Source organism: Sminthopsis crassicaudata, chromosome 2 (genome assembly GCF_048593235.1).
Source record: "Sminthopsis crassicaudata isolate SCR6 chromosome 2, ASM4859323v1, whole genome shotgun sequence".
Classification (NCBI taxonomy): domain Eukaryota; kingdom Metazoa; phylum Chordata; class Mammalia; order Dasyuromorphia; family Dasyuridae; genus Sminthopsis; species Sminthopsis crassicaudata.
Window position 1 is genome coordinate 624914567 of NC_133618.1, and position 22958 is coordinate 624937524.

General features: G+C 45.9%; 1 protein-coding gene across 6 annotated transcripts in view; it reads right to left on the reverse strand.

Moving 5' to 3' along the window:
* Positions 1-4399: 4399 nt before the first annotated feature.
* PKD2L1 (polycystin 2 like 1, transient receptor potential cation channel) overlaps positions 4400-22958 on the reverse strand; it is an 81318-nt gene continuing 62759 nt past the window's right edge. For 5 of the 6 annotated variants that reach the window (XM_074296311.1, XM_074296307.1, XM_074296306.1 and 2 more), the window contains 13 exons: positions 20431-20558; positions 19748-20001; positions 17964-18188; positions 17539-17767; positions 13801-13971; positions 13304-13485; positions 12311-12431; positions 11196-11294; positions 10916-11037; positions 8589-8715; positions 8364-8464; positions 5058-5181; positions 4400-4826 (listed from right to left, as the gene is read on the reverse strand). In XM_074296311.1, coding sequence (XP_074152412.1) covers positions 4617-4826; positions 5058-5181; positions 8364-8464; positions 8589-8715; positions 10916-11037; positions 11196-11294; positions 12311-12431; positions 13304-13485; positions 13801-13971; positions 17539-17767; positions 17964-18188; positions 19748-20001; positions 20431-20547 — 2082 coding nt within the window. In that variant the 5' untranslated portion in view covers positions 20548-20558 and the 3' untranslated portion in view covers positions 4400-4616. Of the gene's footprint in view, positions 4827-5057; positions 5182-6864; positions 7163-8363; positions 8465-8588; positions 8716-10915; positions 11038-11195; positions 11295-12310; positions 12432-13303; positions 13486-13800; positions 13972-17538; positions 17768-17963; positions 18189-19747; positions 20002-20430; positions 20559-22958 lie in introns of those variants that run through there. The other variant, XM_074296310.1, reaches the window with a different exon arrangement.

The following is a 22958-nucleotide window of genomic DNA, read 5'->3' on the forward strand; positions in this document are numbered from 1 at the left end:
CAATTTTCAGATAATGAAATTGAAACTCTATCCACTCATATGAAAGAGTGTTCCAAATCACTATTGATCAAAGAAATGCAAATTAAGACAACTCTGAGATATCATTACACACCTGTCAGATTGGCTAAGATGATAGGAACAAATAATGATGAATGTTGGAAGGGCTGTGGGAAAACTGGGACACTGATGCATTGTTGGTGGAGTTGTGAAAGAATCCAATCATTCTGGAGAGCAATCTGGAATTATGCCCAAAAAGTTATCAAAATGTGCATACCCTTTGACCCAGCAGTGCTACTACTGGGCTTATATCCCAAGGAAATACTAAAGAAGGGAAAGGGACCTGTGTGTGCCAAAATGTTTGTGGCAGCCCTTTTTGTAGTGGCTAAAAACTGGAAAATGAATGGATATCCATCAGTTGGAGAATGGCTGCATAAATTATGGTATATGAAGGTTATGGAATATTATTGTTCTGTAAGAAATGACCAACAGGAGGAATATAGAGAGGCCTGGAGAGACTTACATCAACTGATGCTGAGTGAAATGAGCAGAACTAGGGGATCATTATACACTTCAACAATGATACTGTATGAGGATGGATTCTGATGGAAGTGGATATCTTCAACATAGAGAAGAGCTAATCCAATTCCAATTGATCAATGATGGACAGAATCAGCTACATCCAGAAAAGGAACACTGGGAAATGAGTGTAAACTGTAAGCATTGTTTTTTTGTTTGATTGGTTTTTTGTTTTTCTTCCCAGATTATTTTTACCTTCCGAATACAATTCTTCCTTTGCAACAACAACAACAAAATTCGGTTCTGCACATATATATTGTACCTAGGATATACTATAACATATTCAATATGTATGGGAATGCCTGCCATCTAGGGGAGGAGGTGGAGGGAAGGAGGGGAAAAATTTGGAACAGAAGGGAGTACAAGGGACAATGTTGTAAAAAAAAAAATTACCTATGCATATGTACTGTCAAAAAAAAGTTATAATTATAAAAATTAATTTAAAAAAGACTATAAAAATGTACTTTTCTTCCTTATCTCTTTTAATAAGATCTATTTTTACTTTTGCTTTATCTAAAAACAGAATTGCTATGCCTGCTTTATTTTTTTACTTCAGTTGAAGCACAATAAATTCTGTTCTAGCCTTTTATCTTTACTCTGAATATGATGAAACAGCATAGACCTACATCTCACATCCTATACCAAAATAAAGTCAAAATAGTTACATGATTTGGGCATAAAGGATGATATCATAAGCAAATTAGGAGAGCAAGGGATAATTTCTCCATCAAATCTTTATAGAGGGGAGGAATCTATGACCAAAGAAGAACTATAGAACATTATGAAAGGCAAAATGGACAACTATGATTGCATTAAATTTAAAAGATTTTGCACAAACAAAACCAACAGAAATAAAATTAAAAGGGAAGTACAAAGCTGGGGGAAAATCTTTACAGCCAGTGTTCTGATAAAGGTTTCATTTTTAAAATATATAAAAAACTGTGTCAAATTTATAAGAATGTTCAACATTTCCTAAAGAACAATCGTATTCCATTACACTCAACAATTTGTTCTGCTATTCCCCAATTGATGGACATCCCCTCAGTTTCCAGTTCTATACCACAAAAAAAGAGACTTGCTATAAACACTATTGCACATGTAGAGCCTTTTCCGTTATTTATGATCTTTTGGGGATAGAGACCCAGTATTACTGGATCAGAGAACAGGTACAGTTTTATAACTCTTTAGATATAGTTCCAAATTGCTCTCCACAATGATTGAATCAGTTCACAACTCCACCAACAATGGACTAGTATTCTAATTTTCCCATATTCCCTCTAATACCTATCATTTTCCCTTTCAGTCCTATTAATCAATCTGAGAGGTGTGAGGTGGTACAATTGTTTTAATTTGCATTTTTTCTAATCAATTTTCATGTGTCTATAGATAGCTTTGATTTCTTCATCTGAAAACTACTTGTTCATATCCTTTGATCACTTCTCAATTAGGGAATGACATATTCTTATAAATTTGACTCAGTTCTCAATATTATTTTAGAAATGACAGCCTATCTTCTTTTGTTCCTATACTACTATTATGATGTTCTTTATACAATTTCCCAATTTTTTTTTACAATGTGTTATAACCTCATAACCAGCATGTGTCTCTCCATTGCCTATTGGGTGATCCTCAATTTTCAAATACCAGAATATTCCATGGATCACAGCCATACAACAACACTGCGTGATTGTTAGCAATAAAGTGATACACCTTTGTTTCAGAGATACTAAAAGAACTTTGGCTCTTTCCAAAGGAACTACAGGCAACTCTCCTCCACCCATCAGTTCTACGCTCAACTTATTGTCAAATGAGACAACATGAGAGCACTTTGTAAACCACAAACAACTACATAAATGCTATTATTAATATTATTTCTGTCTAAAGTCTAACGTGTCAAATCTGAAGTCAAGAAAACTCATCTTCCTGAGTTCAAATCTGATCTCAGACACTTAACTGGCCGTGTGACCCTAGACAAGTCACTTTACCCTGTTTCCCTCGTTCCTCATCTATAGAATGAGTTGGAGAAAGAAAGGACAAATCACTCACATATTTCTGCCAGGAAAGCTCCGAATAGGGTCACAAAGTTGGACATGACTAAAAAAACAACTGAACATTGGGCCTATCTCTTAACTAAACAGATACACTTGCTTTTTTTCTGTATAAGGACAAACGCTTTAGAGTTTGGATCTCATCTAGGTAGCTCTGCAGTAGTCTGGGACTTGATCCCTATTTAACTTGGAGTCCACACTAGATCTCTTATCATAATGGCGAGCATTTTAGCAATCATACATTGTTCCATTTTATGTCTCACTTAATATAAATAATCAGAGGGTCTTTGAACAAGGTTCTTTCAAAGAATCATATAATTCTCTTAACTTCAAAGAAAGTAACTTATTATAGAAGAGCCTCTAAGGTAATATTTTATTTTATTATATAAAATGTTTTTGAGCATCAGAGGTAATTGCCTATTTTCCTATCTATATAAAAGTTTTATGAGCATAATCTAATAAAGGTATTAGAGGAGAACATTTTCTCAAATGACATCACATAATAGACCTAAATTTACCATCACACAATTGGCTGAAATGTTTAGAAAGTATAAAATTCTTCCCATAATTATATCTTCTTAATGTTTCCTTTTTATCTATGATATTCTTTTTGAATATGGTATACAAGTCCAAAGTCATTTTTCTTTTTTTCTTTTTCTTTTTGTTTTGGTCAAGGCAATTAGGATTAAGTGACTTACTCAGGGTCACATAGCTATTATGTGTTAGGTGTCTGAGGCCAGATTTGAATTCAGGTCTTCCTGACTTCAGGGCCAGTACCAGAGCCATTTTTTCTTTATTTCTTCTTTCAAAATTATATTCATGCCATTAGTTTTTACATTACAGTCAATTTTCTTTATGCTTATTTCAAATCCTATCACCATCATCCAGGAGCCATGTTCCTAACCCTATGATTCCCAGTGATACCTATGAAGTCAAATTTATTTTCTCAGACTAGAATCTCTCATTCAGTTTGATTGTTTGAATTTTATGTGTTTGTATATCTATACATCTGAGGACATGGCTCTTTTTGCTTGGATATTGTCTCCTGTGAATTACTGGACTATACTACCTTGATTATGGTTGCTACTTTCTATATCTAGCAGTAAATATTCATAGCTAGCTTTTATCCTTCCCTTTCCTTTCTAGTTTAAAACCCTTTTGAACAGATTTGCAAGATTTTAGGTAAATACACACACACACACACACACACACACACATACACACACACGTGTATTTTTTAGCCAGCCCTTGTAAAGGGTTGTCTATTCTTCCACAAAAGCTATGGCCTAAAATCTAAATTCTGTGCTCAAAGACCATTTGAGAACACGCAGCCAGGTGGCACGGTGGCTAGAGTGTTGAAACTAGAGTTAGGGAGATTCATCTTTATGTTTTCAAATCTGACCTCAAATATTTCCAAGCTGTGTGATCCTGGGCGCATCACTTACCCCTTTTTTACCTTAGTTTTCTCATCTGTAAAATGAGCAGAAGAAGGAAATGGCAAAGCACTTCAGTATCTTTGCCAAAAAAAAAACCCCATTTGAAGTCATAGAGTCAGACATGGCTGAAATGCTTGAACAGCTCCTATTGTAGTATTCTGTTATTGGTGATGATTGCTGTAGACCTTTCCTGACAGCCCCACAATCTTTTCTCTGCTTCCCCTTTTTCATCCCTACATCAAGAGACAACATTAAGGAGATTTATCTTCATTTTATTGTACATTTTATTGATTCTTTTCAGCTAAATAGAATAGAGGATCTTTTCCAAGATGTGAACCATACACTCAGCTTAGGATCAGGAACAAAGCATAGAAGTTATAGTGGGGTGGCCCCTGCCACTTGGTTATATATGGAAACATGGAGACAAGAGTCAGACTTACACTAAACACTGTTACCTATAGACACAGGACACTACACACACACACACACACACACACACACACACACACACAGGCCCAAGGAGAGACCATTCATGAATAGGGATGAAAAAATTACATTAGAAACGGATAGTGTCTTGAGAGGGGTCCTCTGAGAAGATCATTTGCAGGGGGGCCTGGGGTGGAGACAATTTCTCTGAGGTCCCCAGCTCTCCAATGTTCTCCCTATCCTGGATTGCCCAGGGGCCTAGTCCAGGAGTCAAGGTCAAAGTTGGGGTCAGGGCCAGCATTGGGGGTGACCGAAGCTGCTCCCAGACAGACTGTTCTTCCTAGGGAGAGAAGGTCATTGTGAGGGATACCTGGGACAAGGACTTCATATGTCCCTGTCCCCCCCATTCCAAAAGCAACAAACTGACCTTAGATTAAGACACTCTAAGCCTCCAGTTATCCCCTCTTTGAGATGTGATAAGGGGAAGAAAAGCATGGACCTATTGACACTGATGAGCTGTATAACCTGATTCCCAGAAGCATTTTCAGTATGTTGAGGAAGGGTTGCTTACTGTGCCAGAAAGGGAAGGATATGGCTCCTTCCTCTCCTGAGCCTTCACCTTTGAACCAGCCGCATCCACCTGGGACATGATGCTTCCCAAGACATTTTCAATCTGCAGGACCCGGTTCTTAAGTCTGAAGAGTGGGGAAGAACAAACTTATGTGATTCTGAAGGAAGACAATCTTATGCATTAAAATCAGGGAAAATCCCTGTTTGCCTGGGGGTGGGAGGAGAAGGAGCGGCTTGTGTTCATCTGTGGAGTCCCATGAGCCTGTTTGGGGGCTGACGTTTCTGGAGTTGTGGGGGGAGGCGAAGTCCTGAGGTCAAGAGAAGCTTGTATGTATTGGGGACAGAGTGGGGATGAAGGGTCAATAGTATCAGAGTGTGTGAGGAGGCTACTCCCTGACTATCTTTAGGGACAAAGCTATTTAGGTTTCTTAGGGAATGACGAAGGGATAGGAGGGTGTGTGACTGGGGAGCAGCGTCCGGGTAACAGAAACACACGGGTCTGGGACAGAAAAAAGACTTGTCTTTATGACTTGGAGGGAACAGAACTGTGTATCTGGAAGGGAGAACACATTTGGGGATGACCCGGATGGAGAGTAGGGCACAGGTCTGTATGTGTCTAGGGAGGGGGAATAGAGCTATGTCAGCAAATGATAATCATTTGTGTTGGAGGGAGAACAGAGTTGAGCATTTACATCTGGGATAGTTTTACTGGTGGGGGGACATATTCTTGTGAGTTGAGGAAGGCACGGATTCTTGTACGTCTGGGGTGGAGGACTTTGGGATTGAAGACAAGAGTTCTTTGTGTATTGGTGAAACAGATGCTTTTGTGACTGAGGAAAGAGTGGATAGATTCATAGATCTCTAGGAAAGACAGAGCCTTGAGTGTCTGGGGCTAGGGATGGAGCCCTGTGTCTATGCAGTCCCTCTGAACTCTGCCCCATCACACTTTATCTGGAGTATTCTGCAGTCAGTGCCTTCGGAGGGCACTGAGAATATTTAGAATGATGAGGAACTTCAGACACATGCATGTTAAAGAAGAGATAGCTCTGAGAGGACGTGGTAACTAACTGGGTCCAGGATTTGAAGTACAGAACAAGAAGAAGGCATTTTCTGTGTGATCCTGGAGGATAGAACTTGGAGCAACGAATAGAAGCCGTAACGGGTTCGGCTGGATGTGAGGGAAAGCCATTTCTCTCATTCTTAGGATTATCCAAAAGTGAGAAAGGCTGTCTGGAGAGAGCGGACTCCCCTTCCCCGGAGGGCTACTGGCCAAAGCTGACTGGCCACCTGACAGGTAGGGTGTGGAAAGGAACCCTTTTGGAAGAGTGTGTTGGATTAGGTGACCATGGGAGCCCCTTTCAACTCTGAAATTCTCTGAGTCTGCATTTCACATCCATACAATGGGAAAACCCCTGCCTATGACTTGGGGGTCAGAGGGTTGAGAGAGCTGGTTATTTCTACAAGGAACAGAGCTCTAGAGGTTGGGGATGGGGGAAAATTATGAGAGCCTGTGAAGGGACACAGCATGTGAGTCTAGGGAGGTGAAATCCCAGAGACCCAAGAAGAATCAGTTGAGGGAAGAAGGGAGAAAGAGATGGAGGAAAAGATAATAGAAGGAAAGGAGGAAGGGAGGCAAGAAAGGAGGGAGGGAGGAAGGGAAGAAGGAAAGAGAGAGAGAAAGAGAGAAAGAAAGAAAAAAGATGGAGAGAGAGCATAGAATCTTGGGGAGCTAGAATGAGAAGATGGGGGGCATGAAGAGATGGGAGTATTATATAATGCCCTGTGGTCCTAGGGTAGGATTCCGGATAGATGGGCGAGCAAAAGAGGCAGCACATCCTTGTGTATGCCAGAGGAAAAGGGTTAGAACTTTGTGTATCTGTGGGAGGCAGCGCATTTAGTAGCCATTGTGCTTGCACCTGAGCCTGGGCACGAGGGGACCCAGAGACCTGTGTGTGGTGAGCGGCTCAGACTTATGTTTATCAACAGAGAATCCTGTGTCCTTTCTGTGGACGAAGTCTTGCATGTCGCTGTCTGGGAAGGGGCAGAGGGCAGGGCAGCGTGCCTTCATCAGGTACGGCGCTGTCTCCATTTTAGATGGAACAAAGCCTGTCAGGAAAAGCCGAGTTGGGGATGCTGGGGGAAGGGTCTCTAGGAGGATAATGGCCTGTGTGTCTGGAGAGTACAAACCTCCACTTGTCAGGTTGCAGGGGGAGGGAGAAGATGACAAGAGTCCCCTGGGTCTGGCTTGTGCGGTTCGGGGAGCGGGGCTCAGTCTTTGTGTCTGGAAGGGCCATGGGACCACGCAGGAAGGGGAGGGGGAGGGAGGGAAGAAAATGCACAGAGAAAGAAAACTGAATCCTGTGCGTTTGGGAAATAGGTCCAGAGTAACGTGAGCATGGGAGGGAGGATAACAAAGTGCTATTTGTCTGGGATAGAGAGCCACTGGGAGAGGGACATGGGGGAGGAGGGGTGCTGGAGGGAAGGGGGGAACAGGGGCCCTGTGGGCCTGTGAGTGGGTGAGTGGGAGTAGAGCAAAGTCCTGGGAGTGGATACAGAACTGTGCGTGTCTGCAGTGGGAGGCAAAACCCCATATGTGCGGATGGACAAACACGGGGGAAGCTGTATGGGGGCTGGGGTAAGCAGGACCTTGTATGTGGGGATGAGGGAAGGGTGCAGGGAGGAGAGCAACTTATGGTTAGGAAATGGCTGACGTCTGAGTAAATGACGGAGAGCTCCAGGGAGGAAGGGGCGGTGGTGGCAGAGAGAATCCTGGATTTCCCTAGGATGGAGAGTGAGGGGCAGGATCAGAGGCTGATGTGTTTAGTGGGGGGAACAGGAGGCCACATGTGCCTATTCTATGAAGGCTCTGTGTGTGTGTGTGTGTGTCTGTGTGTGTACAAAACCCCTGTCTCAGGGGTGATTCACATAGGGCTCTTCTTATGCCTTGGGAACAGAACTACATCTGTCTTAAAGCAGGTGTAGACAGAATTCTGTGTACCTATAAGGTAGACACTCAGTGTAAGTGAGTGTGTGTGTGTGTGTCCGCGTGTCCGTGTGGGGGGGGGGGGGGGAGGGGACAGAAAAGTAAGGATGGTGGAGAACAGAGTGGAATGGGTGGGGGGTGGAGGGGACTGGAGTGAAGGCCACAGAGTCAGGGGACCAATGGTTATTTGTGACCTGAAGTCCAGGGCCCTGAGTTTCCTGGAGCCCAGAAGTGGACATAGCCTTGGGCCGGGCAGTGATAAGGTTGGGGAGGGCTTAGTCTCCGGCAGAGACATCCCTCCCCCGAGATCCGGGGTTCCCGTACCTGAGGAACTCCTCTCCGGACACCCAGAGGCTTCCCCTCTTGTCCTTCCGGCTTCCTCTAAGGGACCGGCCCACGGTCTGGATCTCAGCGCTGAGGGCCACCTGGGAGAGACCCCCATGCTTACTGAGCCGTCATGAGCGGCTGCTTCACTCATGGTCACTCCTGGTCCCGAGAGGCCCCAGGGACGGTCTCCCGGGCCCCCCTATCCCCTCTGCAGACCCTCACCCGCTTCTCCTCCAGATCCTGGTGCATCCTCTCCTGCTCCTCTTCATCAAGTACACGATTGCCATCTCGGTCAAACCTGGTGAACGCAGCTGTGACCTCAGTGATTTCATGCTCAGCGTGTCCCAGTCTGGAGGGGAGAGAGAGGAGAAGAGAAAAGGGGCGAAGAGGGAAAGAGAGAGGGGGAGAAAGGGAGATGAGGAGAGAAAAGGGATGGGAGGAGGGAAGAGGAGGAGATGAGGGAGAGGGAGTAAAGGGAAGGGAAGGAAGGAGAGGAGGGGGAAAGGAGGGAGGAAAAGGGATGAAGAGAGGGAGGGAAAGGGAAAAGAAGGGAGGGAAAGAGAAAAGAAGGGAGGGGAAAGAAAGGGAGAAGAAAGAGAGAAAGGAAAGGAGGGGGAGGAGGGGAGAGGAGAGGAAGGAAGGGAAAAGAGAGAAGAGGAGAAGAAGGGAGGGAAAGGAAGACAAGGAGAGGGAGGGGAGGAGAGGAAAGGAAAGATCCTTGTGATCTATAATCATATACATATTACATCATAGATTTCAAGACCATCCAATCAAGCCTTCTCCTTTGACAAATAAAGACCTGAAAGGGGCTCAGTGGCTTGCTGGTTCAATGTGACACAGGCTGGAAGAGGCAAAGTTGGGGTTCAAATTCAGGTCTGGCTCGGAGTCTGAGTCCTTTTGCCTTCCTACTCCACTCCCTCTCCTTCCCCCTCCCCCTCCCGAGAGCCTGGTCCAGCAGGAAGTGATGGCTGCACTTCATTTTTCATGAAGGAGAGGGAGAGTGTGAATGATACAACATGGGAAGAAGGCTGGAGGAGCAAAGCCGTGTGTGAGTGTGAGTGTGTGTGTGTGTGTGTGTGTGATTGAGTGTGTGTGTGAGTGTGTGTGAGTGAGTGTGTGAGTGATTGAGTGTGTGTGTGTGAGTGTGTGTGAGTGTGTGTGAGTGAGTGTGTGTGTGTGAGTGTGTGTGATTGAGTGTGTGTGAGTGTGTGAGTGAGTGAGTGTGTGTGTGTGTGAGGGTGTGTGAGTGAGTGAGTGTGTGTGAGTGTGTGTGAGAGTGTGTGTGAGTGTGTGTGAGTGTGTGAGTGAGTGAGTGTGTGTGTGTGATTGAGTGTGTGTGAATGTGAGTGTGTGATTGAGTGTGTGTGTGAGTGTGTGTGAGTGTGTGTGAGTGAGTGTGTGTGTGTGAGAGTGTGTGTGATTGAGTGTGTGTGTGAGAGTGTGAGAGTGAGTGTGTGAGAGTGAGTGTGTGTGTGTGAGAGTGTGTGTGTGATTGAGTGTGTGTGTGTGTGTGAGAGTGAGTGTGTGTGTGAGTGAGTGTGTGAGTGAGTGTGTGTGAGTGTGTGTGTGAGTGTGTGTGAGTGTGAGTGAGTGTGTGTGAGAGTGTGTGTGTGATTGAGTGTGTGTGAGTGTGTGTGTGAGTGTGTGTGAGTGAGTGTGTGTGTGTGAGTGTGTGTGTGTGAGTGTGTGTGTGTGTGAGTGAGTGTGTGTGTGAGAGTGTGTGTGATTGAGTGTGTGTGAGTGTGTGAGAGTGTGTGTGTGATTGAGTGTGTGTGTGAGTGTGTGTGAGTGAGTGTGTGAGAGTGAGTGTGTGTGTGTGAGTGAGTGTGTGTGAGTGTGTGTGATTGAGTGTGTGTGAGTGTGTGAGTGAGTGAGTGAGTGTGTGTGTGATTGAGTGTGTGTGTGAGTGTGTGTGTGAGTGTGTGTGAGTGAGTGTGTGTGTGAGTGAGTGTGTGTGAGTGAGTGTGTGAGTGAGTGTGTGTGTGAGTGAGTGTGTGTGTGAGAGTGTGAGAGTGTGTGTGATTGAGTGTGTGTGTGAGTGTGTGAGAGTGAGTGTGTGTGTGTGTATGAGTGTGAGTGTGTGTAAGTGTGTATGTGTGTGTGAGAGTGTGTGTGAGTGAGTGTGTGAGTGTGTGTGAGTGAGTGTGAGTGTGTGAGTGTGTGTGTGAGAGAGTGTGTGTGTGAGTGTGAGTGTGTGAGTGTGTGAGAGAGTGTGAGTGTGTGAGTGTGTGAGTGTGTGAGTGTGTGTGTGAGTGTGTGAGTGAGTGAGTGTGTGAGAGTGAGTGTGTGTGTGAGTGTGTGTGTGAGTGTGAGTGAGTGTGTATGTGAGTGTGTGAGTGTGTGAGTGTGTATGTGTGTGAGAGAGTGTGAGTGTGTGTGTGAGAGAGTCTGTGTGTGTGAGTGTGTGTGTGTGAGTGTGAGTGAGTGTGTGTGAGTGTGTGTGAGTGTGTGTGTGAGTGCGTGTGCATTTGTGGGCACATCCGTGTGCAGAGGGACCCCCAGGTGCAGGTACAGGCTGAGAATGGGCGAGGGCCCTGTTCCTTACTCACTCCCTCAGGCTGTTGGTGAACTCCTGGAACTGGAGCTGCGGCTCCCCAGCCCGCAGAGCCCTCTGCACATCGGACACCCGCTCCTTCTTCAGGCGCAGCCTCAGCAGAGTCTTGTTGTAGCTCTTGAGGAGGAGAAATAGGTCAAGGGAACAAAGAATGGACCCGGCCTGCTGCCTCCCCACCACAGTCTGGGGGCCGTCCAAGGCAAAGGATGCTGGGACACTGAGCCCGGAGGTTGGGGGGCGGGGCAGGAGGTGCAGGTGTTGTCAGGGCCGGTCACCTGTTTCAGGATGTCCGAGAGCTGCAGCTCATCCTTCTGTCCAGCCAGCTCCTCCTTCACCTCCGAGTACGTGTCATTGATGATGGCCAAGAACATGTTCTAGGAGAGGGGGACCAGGACCGTGCTGACCCCTGCCCGCTGCTTACACTGGCCCTAATGCCGTGTGGACTCAGTGGGAGCAGCCGATACTTGGAGCCAGAGGCCTTGGATCCAGATCTTGGCTCTGCTTCTGCCCCTGGGCCCCAAAGGGCTGACCGGGAGATGACCACTCAGTAGCCTCTGCACAACCACTCCCTGGGGTCAGTGTTACAGGTGACACTTCCCCAGTTAAAGGGAAGACGGAGGCGTGGAGCACTTTGGTGACTTGCCCCAATCACACACCCCAGAACCGGGGCCGGAAGGGGCCTTGTCCCAGCCTCCCTTAAGTGTCATGCCCAAGGTCATGTGGGCAGAAGCTGCAGTGCCGGGACTGGAGCTCTGGGCCGGAGACTATCGTTCAGAGACATGATTCAGAACTCTTTCCTCTGCCTTCTCCTAGTTAATCAGTGTGGGAGACTGAGTTCCACTTTGCCTGCGAACTTTCCAGCTAATTATAACAATGGCTAACATTTACATGGCCCTACGAACCCATCACTGTGCCAAGTGCTTCACTAATATCCCCTCACTCTGGGAGGTGGGGGTGACTATCATCCCGGTGCCACAGAGGAGGAAACTGAGGCAAGCGGAGATTAGGCGACTTCCAGGTCATGGAACTAGTTAGTGTCTGAGGTCAGATCTGAACTTCCCCACTCCAGGCCCAGCGCTCCGTCCACCACGCCGCCCTCGGCTCTCCCGAGCTGGCTGGATAAATCAGACGACCCCACCGGCCCTGCTGACCACACTGACCCTGTGGAGTCTCACGCCCCTCCTACCTCACCGGCCCATGAACACCCAACTGACCCATCAGCCATTGCTCCTGAGCATGGACTCCATGCCCTGGAACCTCTCCCTCTATTCCAGAAATGGCAGAGCTTGAGTGGGCGCTCCTCCAGCCCCAAGCCCAGCTTCTGGGGACTTAATCCATGTTAACTAATAGCTCTCCCCCCCCCACTCTCGGCCAGGCTCCCCCTCCTCACCAGGAGCACGAAGAACACGAAGAAGACGTAGGTGACGAAGTAGGCCGGGCCCAGCACTCGGTTGGCCTTGTCAATGGCGTTGTAGTCAAAGTCTCCAAGGATGATCCGGAACTGAGTGAAGCTGAGAGGGCAAAGTCCTGCTCACGGCCTCCCACCGTCCCCCTCAGCCCGTTCCCAGAGCTGGGGGCCGGCTGCGGCCAGGGCGGGGGGGGGGGGGGGGGGGGGGCGCGAGCAGCTCACACACTTTCCTACGTGCACACGGGCCGCACTCCCGCTCCCACTCACGGTGACACATAATACACACACTCTCACACAATGCACACCTGGGCTCCTCGGGGAGTCCATGGGGCTCAGGGCAGGGCTGGGGGGCATGGGCATGGGCAGCTCACACACTTTCCTACGTGCACACGGGCCGCACTCCCGCTCCCACTCACGGTGACACACAATACACACACTCAGGCTCTCACACAATGCACACCTGGGCTCCTCCGTGAGTCCGTGGGGCTCGGGGCGGGGGTGGGGGGCATGGGCATGGGCAGCTCACACACTTTCCTACGTGCACACGGGCCGCACTCCCGCTCCCACTCACGGTGACACATAATACACACACTCTCACACAATGCACACCTGGGCTCCTCGGTGAGTCCGTGGGTCTCGGGGCGGGGGGGGGGGGGCGCGAGCAGCTCACACACTTTCCTACGTGCACACAGGCCGCACTCCCGCTCCCACTCACGGTGACACACAATACACACACTCAGGCTCTCACACAATGCACACCTGGGCTCCTCCGTGAGTCCGTGGGGCTCGGGGCGGGGGTGGGGGGCATGGGCATGGGCAGCTCACACACTTTCCTACGTGCACACGGGCCGCACTCCCGCTCCCACTCACGGTGACACATAACGCACCCACAGAGAGCGCACGGGCTCTCACAATGCACACGAGGGCTCCTCCGTGAGTCCGTGGGGCTCAGGGCAGGGGGCAGGGCACACTCACATGCACTTGACAAAAGTGCTGAAGTTTTCCACTTGGGTCCCAAAGAGCAAAAAGCCCAGCTGGGCATAAGCGAAGAACACGATGAAAAACATGACGGCAAAGCCTAGAATGTCCTTGGCACAGCGGGCAAGCGTGCTTGAGAGCTGCGTCATTGTCTTATTGAAACTGATGTACTTGAAAATCTGAGGAAAGAGTCCAGAGGGCCTGAGGGAGCAGCGGAGGCTGGGGGTTTCCCAGGGTGCTGTGGGAGGGGACTCACGAGGGGCCTGTGTGACAAGCCATTGGCGGATGGCGCCTGAAGGTGGCAGAAGATGAAGAGGAAGTGACCATGGGAGGTCAGAGGGAGGACCCCTGAGGGGATGATCCTGAAGGGGGGTCAGGCACAGCCTAGCCTAGAGGGGCCGGTTTTTGCAGAGAATGACTGGGGGTAATCTGCAGAAGGGCTCCAAAGGGAATGATGTCACAGGAGAGGGGTCCCAGGGAACCATTACAGATACCTTGATCCAAGCAAAGAAAAGGTTGACAGCATTCATATTGTTGTACTGGGTCTGCCAGAAAGCCAGGAACTCGAAGTCAGCGTAATCACTCGGCCGCTGTAGGAGGTGCCCCATAAGACGATTCACTTCTAGGGTACGGAACACGTGGAAGCCCACGGCCATAATGGAGAGCTGGGAGAGATGAAGGGGGCGGTCAAGAGGTCATAGCAGTGGGAGGGGACAGGAGGGTCAAATAGCAGGGTCCGGGCTCTTTGGTAATTCTACCCTACAAGGATAAGCTCATAACCAGCCTCTCCCTTACGTGTAGGAGCACTGTGGGTGGTCACCGAGCCCTTGCATAGCCCCTGGCTGCTTTGTGTGTTCTAGGGTGTGTATGTCTGTACAGAAGTCTCGTGTGCTCACTCGTGTCGCAAACTGCCTGACGCAGGTGACACAAGTGGGTTTGGCACGGGAGGGTCTTTGTCACAAGATCAGCAATGGTCATGTCTTTGAAGGATGATCCGGATTCCAAGGTGTTGGATAAATCAGATGATCCCACCGGCCCTGAACCTTCTCTCCTGAACCTTATCCCTTCTGAACCTTCTCTCCTATTCTCTCAAAAGTGTCTGTGTGAGAGGTTAGAGAACCTCAGGAGTCAGTTGGAGGTCAGGGCACCCTGGCAGTGAAAGATCAGGGCACCCTGGAAGTTGGAGGTCAGGGCACCTGGAAGAGATTAGAGGACCTTGCCAGTTAGATGAGATCAGGGGATCTCAGCCGTTAGAGGTCAAAAGACCTTTTATTAGTAACACTGGTACCAGAAAGTCGGTTATTTCCTTCTCCCATCAATCACTCTGAGTATGATAGAGCCTGGAAGGAGCCCAAGCTCTGAATAAAAGCGCAGTATAGTCAGGGAGATGTAGCCTTTAGTGATGGCTTTGACGTCTCTCCCCTGCCTTCCTTGTGGCCCCCCACCACAGGAATCCATGACTGTTCCTGCCCCCCTTCTAAGGACAATCAATAGTAAGAAATGTTCACTCTCCTTGGGCAGTTTCCAGCTGGGCTTTAAGACTCATTTTGGCACTGGTACATTGATGATTGGCAGCTTAGACATGTTGGGACTGTCTCTTGATGAAGAAAAGAAGCCCTTTGAGGACAGATACCGTCTCAAAGCTGAACTCATTTGAGGGGTTGCAACTATATATGTGTGTTATACAAACAGCAGGAAAGAGATCAGTTCTTAATTACGAATGAATGAACTACCAAGGAAAGCCTTTGGGGTTAGGAGAAGGCCCCAAAGAAGGCCTTAAGTTAGGAGTTCTGTGACCTGTTGGCAAGACTCTTTACCAGACAAGCCGGTGGTTTGAGGGACGTGATTGTCTTGGCTGAAGGCCTGGGAAAGGAAAGAGCCCGGGCTCCTTACCAAGAAGAAGGGGAAGGAAAAGTTTCAGATAGGGAAGACACCTTTAGCCTGTGCTGGCAAGGTCAGGTTTGGGCATATCATGGCCTGACTTCAAGTGCAGCACTCTGTGTGGCTGGTAAGTACAGAAGAGGAGCCAAAAAAGGGAACCCTTAAAAAACATTGAGAAGCAGGAGAAACCCAAAGGCCTTCATTCCTTGGGTCCAAAGCACCAGATTTATTAGAACCCAGGTTTTTGGTGCAGAATCACTGGCACAAGCATGTGGTAACTCTATCCCTGCCTGAAGTGGAGACCAGGACAGTGACTTCCCCCAGCCAGGACTTGCAAGGATGAGTTTTCTACCTTCTCCAAAGACAGGTAAAAGCCAATGTGAAGGCCCCCTAAGATGGGGATGGGGACAGGGAACCTAGACCTAGGTAAACTTTAGTAGCAATGATGTAAATTATGTCCCCTTTAAGCTTTGGGGGGCCTGGTGTAAACTGTGCCTCCTTTTGGGAGAGAGGTCAGAAAGGAACCTTTGGGAGAAGAGTGCTCCTGACTCTCCAACCCTCCTGGCCTCTGGGAGGGGCACACCCTTCCCAGACAACTCCTAAGACAAGTAATCTCTCTTCCTTCCTTCCTCCCTTCCTCTTTCCCTTTTCTCCCTCCCTCCCTCTTCCTTCCTTCCTTCCTTCTTCCCTTCCTTCCTTCCTTCCTTCCTTCTTTCCCTTCTTTCCTTCCTTCCTTCTTTCTTTCTTCCCTTCCTTCCTTCCTTCTTCTCTTCCTTCCCTTCCTTCTCTTCCTTCCTTCATTCTTTCCCTTCCTTCCTTCCTTCCTTCCTTCCTTCCTTCCTTCCTTCCTTCCTTCCTTCCTTCCTTCCTTTCTTGGCTCAAAAAATAAATGATTAGTAAAAGATTACTAAATTGCTGAATTGAAGTGATTTTTTGGTTTTTTACTGTTGTTGTTTTAAATAGAACAAAAGGAATGATAAATGACCCTCTGAAAGGACAGGAAGAAAAAAAATCCATAGAATGTTCAGGGGATTCTGGACAAGGAAAGCAATTAGGTAGATCACACAGGCTGTCTAAAAATTCTGGTCCACAAGAAAAATGCTGACCAACAAAAATGGCCACCATGTCCAGGATGTCCACATGAACATCAGGTGGGAAGTCAGAATCTGGGGGAGTGAAAAACGTCCTACTCTGGGCATCTGGAAAGGTTTTTAAGAGTAATCCTACCTCTGATACTAGCTATGCAATTTTAGTCCCTTAGATTTCTTGTTCCTTCATTTCCTTATTTATAAAACAAGACTGGATCAGATGAGGTTGTCCTCTCCTGCTCTTGACCTGTGGCCTATTGACGGAAGTGAACTCTATATTGTTGGCCACTGTTCTCTTTTATTGTCCTGCCTCAGTTTCTCTAATTGGTCCTGCCTTAGTTTCCTAAATTGTTCTGCCTCAATCCCCTTAGTTGCAAATCCCTCCTCCAGTTCATTGAGACTGGTATAACTCAGGGGTTATAAATTGTCAATGTGTAAACTCAAAAAGGGGGAGTCCAGACTTTCTGTCTCTAGCCAGACACTTTCTTACCTCCCAGTTTGTTAGAATTTATGGTCCTACCCCCCAACTTGTCAGAACCAGATTAATGGTTCCAGCCTGGAGATTCCAGATTACCAGAGTTTGGACTCCACCCCCCCTGCCTTTGTTTAGCTACTGTGTATAAATGTCACTGAGAACTCACATTTGCTGCTGGATGATAGATTCTTGGAGAGGATAGTCTCATTCAGCCCTGGGACCAAACCATGGATTTATTTGGTCTCAGTAAATATCTCCCTTTCAAATAAAATATTAAAAACTCTCTAAGCTCTATCTTGCCTCAGTTTCTCCAGCATTACAGTATGACCTGAGTGAGCACTGTAAAATTATGTAAAATCACAAAAAAAATGTCTCCTTTGAACTACAAATCCAAATGATCTTGCATCCTCTCAGAGCAAGATAAGCTTTCTTGGGGGAAGTCACATCCCCAGGCAAGATTTCACATTCAGTGGACACTTCCCTTAGACTCAGACATAAAATGGGTCTTCCAAAAATGACTCTTTGCAGATCACTTCTCCCCTGAAAATGATATGACCACCAAAAGAATCCCTCTTGATTTTTCTTTAACAATAAAGCTTCTTTTACCAGAGCCTTTGGGTTTAGTGAATTCTTTCTCTCAGAACTTAAAGTCTTAGAGAAAAGGAACCCCACCCATTCCTGCCTAACCTCTTCACCTCATACCCTCATGATCCTTTTCTATTGTCCCCCTGAACACAACACTTTCCTCCCACCCCACCTGGAGCATGACCCCCATGCTCCCTTCTCACCAGGATGACCACCATATCCAGGATATTCCAAACACTGCTTAGATAACGGAGTTTGTGAATCCTCAACTCCAATGCTTCCTCCACCACATAGTAAAAGATGAAAACGCAGAAGAGGATCTCACATCCCACGACGAAAAAGTCCCAGGAGCTCACGTAACGGATCAGCTTTACGGTGCGGATTTGCCAGGATGGAACAGCCCCTCCTGTGGCTGGGAACTCTACCACCAGCCTAGGGGACCACAAGGATGAGATGGGTGAGATATGGCTCCATGTGACTGGCAACCTCCTGAGTAGTGCTAACGTCCAGGAAGAGGAAAAGGCTTCAAGGCAGAGGACAGGACCTCTAGTAAACTGACAGACCAAGGAGAGTGAAAGGGCTTCAGGAAGATGTAGGATCTCAAGGGGGAGGGGGAATCTGTGCCCACCTCAGCACACAGAAGAGGTTGATGTTGGCATTATAGACAGAGAAGTCAATGAAGACAACGCGGGTGCCCCGGTCCAGCCACAGCCCATCTTTCAGGCCACGCAGGATCCTGGCACTAGCCTCCCGGGGTCCTGGTAGATCCATGTAATAGCCACCGCCGCTGTAGCTCGTAAGCTGGCCCCAGTGAGAAGAGCCCCCCAGTTCATCCTCTGAATGGTATGTCCACCTGCCAGGGGTAATAGGAGGGGGAAGGCCAATGGTCATACCTCCTATTAGTAAACTTCTCCCACCCCCCATTCCTGTCTACACCTCTTCTGCTATGGCCACTTCATCACCACTTCTCAAAGTGGCAAGAACTTTAGAGATTATCTAGTCAATCCTCTACCTAGGGTACAACATCCCTGCCAAGATTCTCCCACAAAAATTCTCCCACTTAACAACTCTGCAGTAATGGGGAAGTAACTATCTCTCAAAATGGCTCGTTCCACTTTGAAATAATTCCTGTGATTAGAAAACATTTCACTATGGGGCCTCAACTTACCTTTCAGAAAAACCCCTTCTCAAGTATTGCTCTTTGGAGCCAAGAAAAATAAATCTAATTTCTCTTTTCACTCAAATATCTAAAGAAAGCTACCATGCTTCTTTCCCCCCCCCCCCATCTCCTCTTCTTCAGGCTAAACATCCCGTTCTTTCAACCAATCTTTGTATGACATAATCTCTGGTCTCATCACTATCCAGGGCACCATCCAGTGGATTTGTCCTAGGTTTTTAATGTTCTTCCTAAAATCTGCTATCCACCACTAAACATAATAGTCTAAATATGTTCTGACTGAAAAAGAGAACACGGGGACCGCCATCTACCTAGTCCTAAAAATTACGCTTCTTAATGCAGATTAAAGATTTTCAACTGTCATTTCCCATTTTTGACCCATATTGAGCTTCCTTCAGTTCACTGCTGTGTTTTTCCACATGAATGCTTATCAAGACACACTTTGCCCATCTTGGAATTCTGCAGTTGATTTTTTGAATGCTAGCTTAAGATTTTATATTTATCCTTGTTGAATTTCTTTTTAGCCTCAGCCCATCATTCTAATTTCTTGAGATTTTTTGGAAAATCAATTCCTTCATACATATTAATATCCATCCCAGTTCTGTGTCCCCTAAAATTTATTTAAGCATGTCATCAATACCTTCATCCATTGACAAAGCTGTTGGACAGAACAGGATTGAGAAAAAGTCCCTATGATACTTCAATGGAAACTTTCTTCCAAGTGGACATTGGTCCATTAATCATTTTTCTTTAGGACTACTCATTCAACCAGTTCCAAATCTATGTAATTCTTTGCTTAAATCTAAGTGTACTATATGATAATCTCCAGAGCTGCTAGTCTACTGTGTAAAATGATGATGATGATGATGATGATGATGATGACGACGACGACGACGACGACGAAATGAGGTTTGGCTAACTTGATGAAGTAATGACAACTTCATTCCTCCATCTTTATCCTTTTATCCCTTATCTGGTTCTCACTCCCCAAGATTTCATACTTGTAATTCCATCCTATTCCCCCCAATCCCCTATTTTGTTCCCTCAAACCCAGGGTTCCCTCATTACTTTTGCTTCCCTAGCTCTACTCCTCTTGAAAGTCTCCAAAGCTCAAAAAAAAAAAAAAAAAAAAAAAACCAATTTGCTCTTTCCCAGCTCCCAGTTCTTCTTTCAGTACACCTGGACTAGACCCAAATCCCCTTTCTACCTGCTCAGGACATAAAGATCTCACTTACGCAGTGCCATTGAGGGGTCCAAAGGGGAGCCTCTCCTCCTTGTCTGGGGAGTAGACATCATAACAGCCCAAGATGTCTTCTCGGAAATCTTCATGAACAGCACATGAGTCATTCCTCACTTTGAGCTGCCGCAATCTTGGAACACCCAGGAGAAGGTTCTCATAGTAGATGAATGAGTGTGTGCTCTCGCTCAGGTTCTGGTTATTATACCACTTGTTCCAATAGAGACTGTCAAGCAGTGGGCCCTGGGCAAACTGGACCAAGGGCAAGCCCAGGATTGGAGGGATGGTTTGGCTTTATATTTCCCAATCTAACACCCATTCCCCAGGCTGATATTCTGTAACCCAGAGTAGTTACATCTAAGTATTACAGAATCACAAATTTTCAAGGCTAGAAAGCCCAAATAATCCAAACTGTGCCAGAAAAAGAATATGTATTACAATGTACCTGAAAAGTAGTCACTCAGCTTATTTCAAGATTCCAGTGGGGTAGCTAATTCCCCCATCTTACTCCTGCCCCCATCAGTCTGACTCCTGTGACCCATGGCTATCAAATGATCGAGGAAACAACTTGAACATATCCTGATCCTTCAAACCAACCCTATGTGACTCTTAAACCAACACCTTGCCTTGGATCTCTTCCCTGCTATCATCTTAGACCTTTGGAGAAAGACCCAAACTCACGCCCCAGAAGTCTTTCATGCTGCTGATGGTCTGAAAGGAGACTCCAGTAGCAGATGGGGTTTGTAAGAAGAGTTCTGACATCACTTTGGTGTAGTAATAAGCACTGGAGCTGGTCATTCCGTAAGTCACTGGAAAGCAACAGGGAAATTGGTTTCTTGGCCCCACCCTGGACCAGCCTGAATTTCCATCTATCCTTGAAGTGATGGAAGGGACCAGTAAATAGGTTAAGGAAACAAGGTCTTTCCGTTCAAGGATCCCTTCATACATTCATCAATAAAGCCTTATGATTTGGTTGTCCTAGAATTTCTTTCTACTCTTCCTGGAGCTGTCTCTTTTTTCTAGGCATTTCCATCTTAAGATTTGGCTCAATATTCTATTTGGTACTCTATTCTGTTGTAGAATGTGTTAGTTAGTTCTTGCTTGATCTGTATCATCCATAAATTTACTAAACATGCCACTTTTATAAAATCATTTTTCTTAAAATCAAAATGTATTATTATAAGGACAGGTTTCTGGGATATCTACTAGAAACCTTTCTCAAGATTAAAATCAATCATTAATTACTTTTTGGACCAGGCAAACAACCAGTTCTGAATCCCAACTTCACTGGGATTGAGTCCACATCTTTCCATCTTATCCATAAGAGCAGTATGAAAAATTTTATCAACTGACTCTTTGAAATCCAAGTATAACTTATCTATAGTATTTTCCAAATGAATCAATCCAGGACCCCTGTCCAAAAAGAAAGAAAAGAAAAAAGGAAGGAAAGAAAGAAGAAAGGGAGAAAGGGGAAAAGGGAAGAAAAGAAGGAAGGAAAGAAAGTAGGGAGGAAGGAAGGAAGGAAAGAGGGAAGGAAGGGAGGAGGGAAGGAAGGGAGGAGGGAAGGAAAGAGGGAAGGAAGGAAGGAAGGAAGGAAGGATGGATGGAAGGAAAAAGGGAAGGAAGGAAGGAGAGAAGGAAGAAAGGAAAGAGGGAAGGAAGGAAGGAAAGAGGGAAGGAAGGAAGGAAAGAAGAAAGGAAGGAAGGAAGAAAGGAAGGAAGGAAAGAAGGAAGGAAAGAGGGAAGGAAGGAGAGAAGGAAGGAAGGAAGGAGGGAAGAAAGGAAAGAGGGAAGGAAGGAAGGAAGGAAAAGAGAGAGGGAGGGAAGAAGGAAGGAAGAAAGGAGGGAAGGAAGGAAGGAAAAAAGAAAGGAAGGAAGGAAGAATGGAAGGAAGGAAAAGAGAGAGGGAGGGAGGAAGGAAGGAAGAAAGGAACAAAGGAACAAAGGAAGGAACGAAGGAAAAGAGAGGAAAGGAGGAAGAGAGGAAGGGAGGAATTATCTTAGTCTACCATCATCTATTCCAGGCCTGAAAAAGCTATGTAACCCCAGGTGCACTCCAACACATACATACACATGCTGCCTGTAAGTGATATCAGCTTTTCTTTCTAAATGTTCATTCTATTAACAATATATTGTAAAATGCATCCAGGAATCAATACCAAGCTCACTGGCCTATATATAGTTCAAAAAATCCACTCCCTTCCTCTTTTTGAAAATCAAGAATCTTTTCCCATATCCTGATGTCATGGGACCAGTCCATGGGCCACATAATTTTTTCAAAAATCATTGCCAATGACTCATTAATTATATCCTCAAATTTGGATCATTGTTTTGTTTTTTCATTGCTCTGGTGTATAATTTATCAAAGCCTGATGATTTGAATTCATTAAGGGCAGCTAAGTGTTCTCTAACCAGCTTCTCATTTATCTAAGGTTTCAAGTTCCTGTTAATTATTTTTATTCTCTCCATTCATTACATTCCCCAAATGGTTCTTCCTGGCAAATAAAAGCAAAATAAAAGTGAGGTAATTTTGTCTTCTTGTCATCATCCATTATTGTCTTATCTATCTTAATCATTTCTCAGACCTTTTGCTTGGCCCAGTATAATTAAGTCTAATTAAAGACTACCATAATCTGCTTTATCTATACTTAAAATAATTCCCCTCATTTTTATGGTCCTTAATGTTTATTACCCATTTTAGTGCCTTCTGAACTTTAACAGTTCTGACACTATTTATACTAAACTCTTCACTCTTTGAGTATATATCTTCCATCAATTGCCCTTAATTCCAAATCCTGTACACATTATTTTTAAATTAAAGAAAAGTTTCTTCAGGAGAACCCGAGTTCAAATCTGGTCTCAGACACTTAACACTTCCTAGCTATGTGACCCCAAGGAAGTCACTTAACCCCAGCCTCAGGGAAAAAAAAAAAAAAGAAGAAGAAGAAGAAGAAAAGTTTCTTATACATCCACATTCCTCTCTTTAGACAATTCCCCTTCCTTATCAGAACTGTTTGTTTTGTCAGAATTTAACTCTTTAAAAAGTCCCAGGCTTCTTATATAGATTTCCCTTATAGAATTATAGATCATGAGACCCTACTCATTCTTTTTCTGAACACTAATATTGGAGTCGAACTTTTCTCTTCTCAACAATTAAGGGCTTTAAAACATCATGGCCACTTCTTCCAAAGCTTATCAGTTTTATTTCA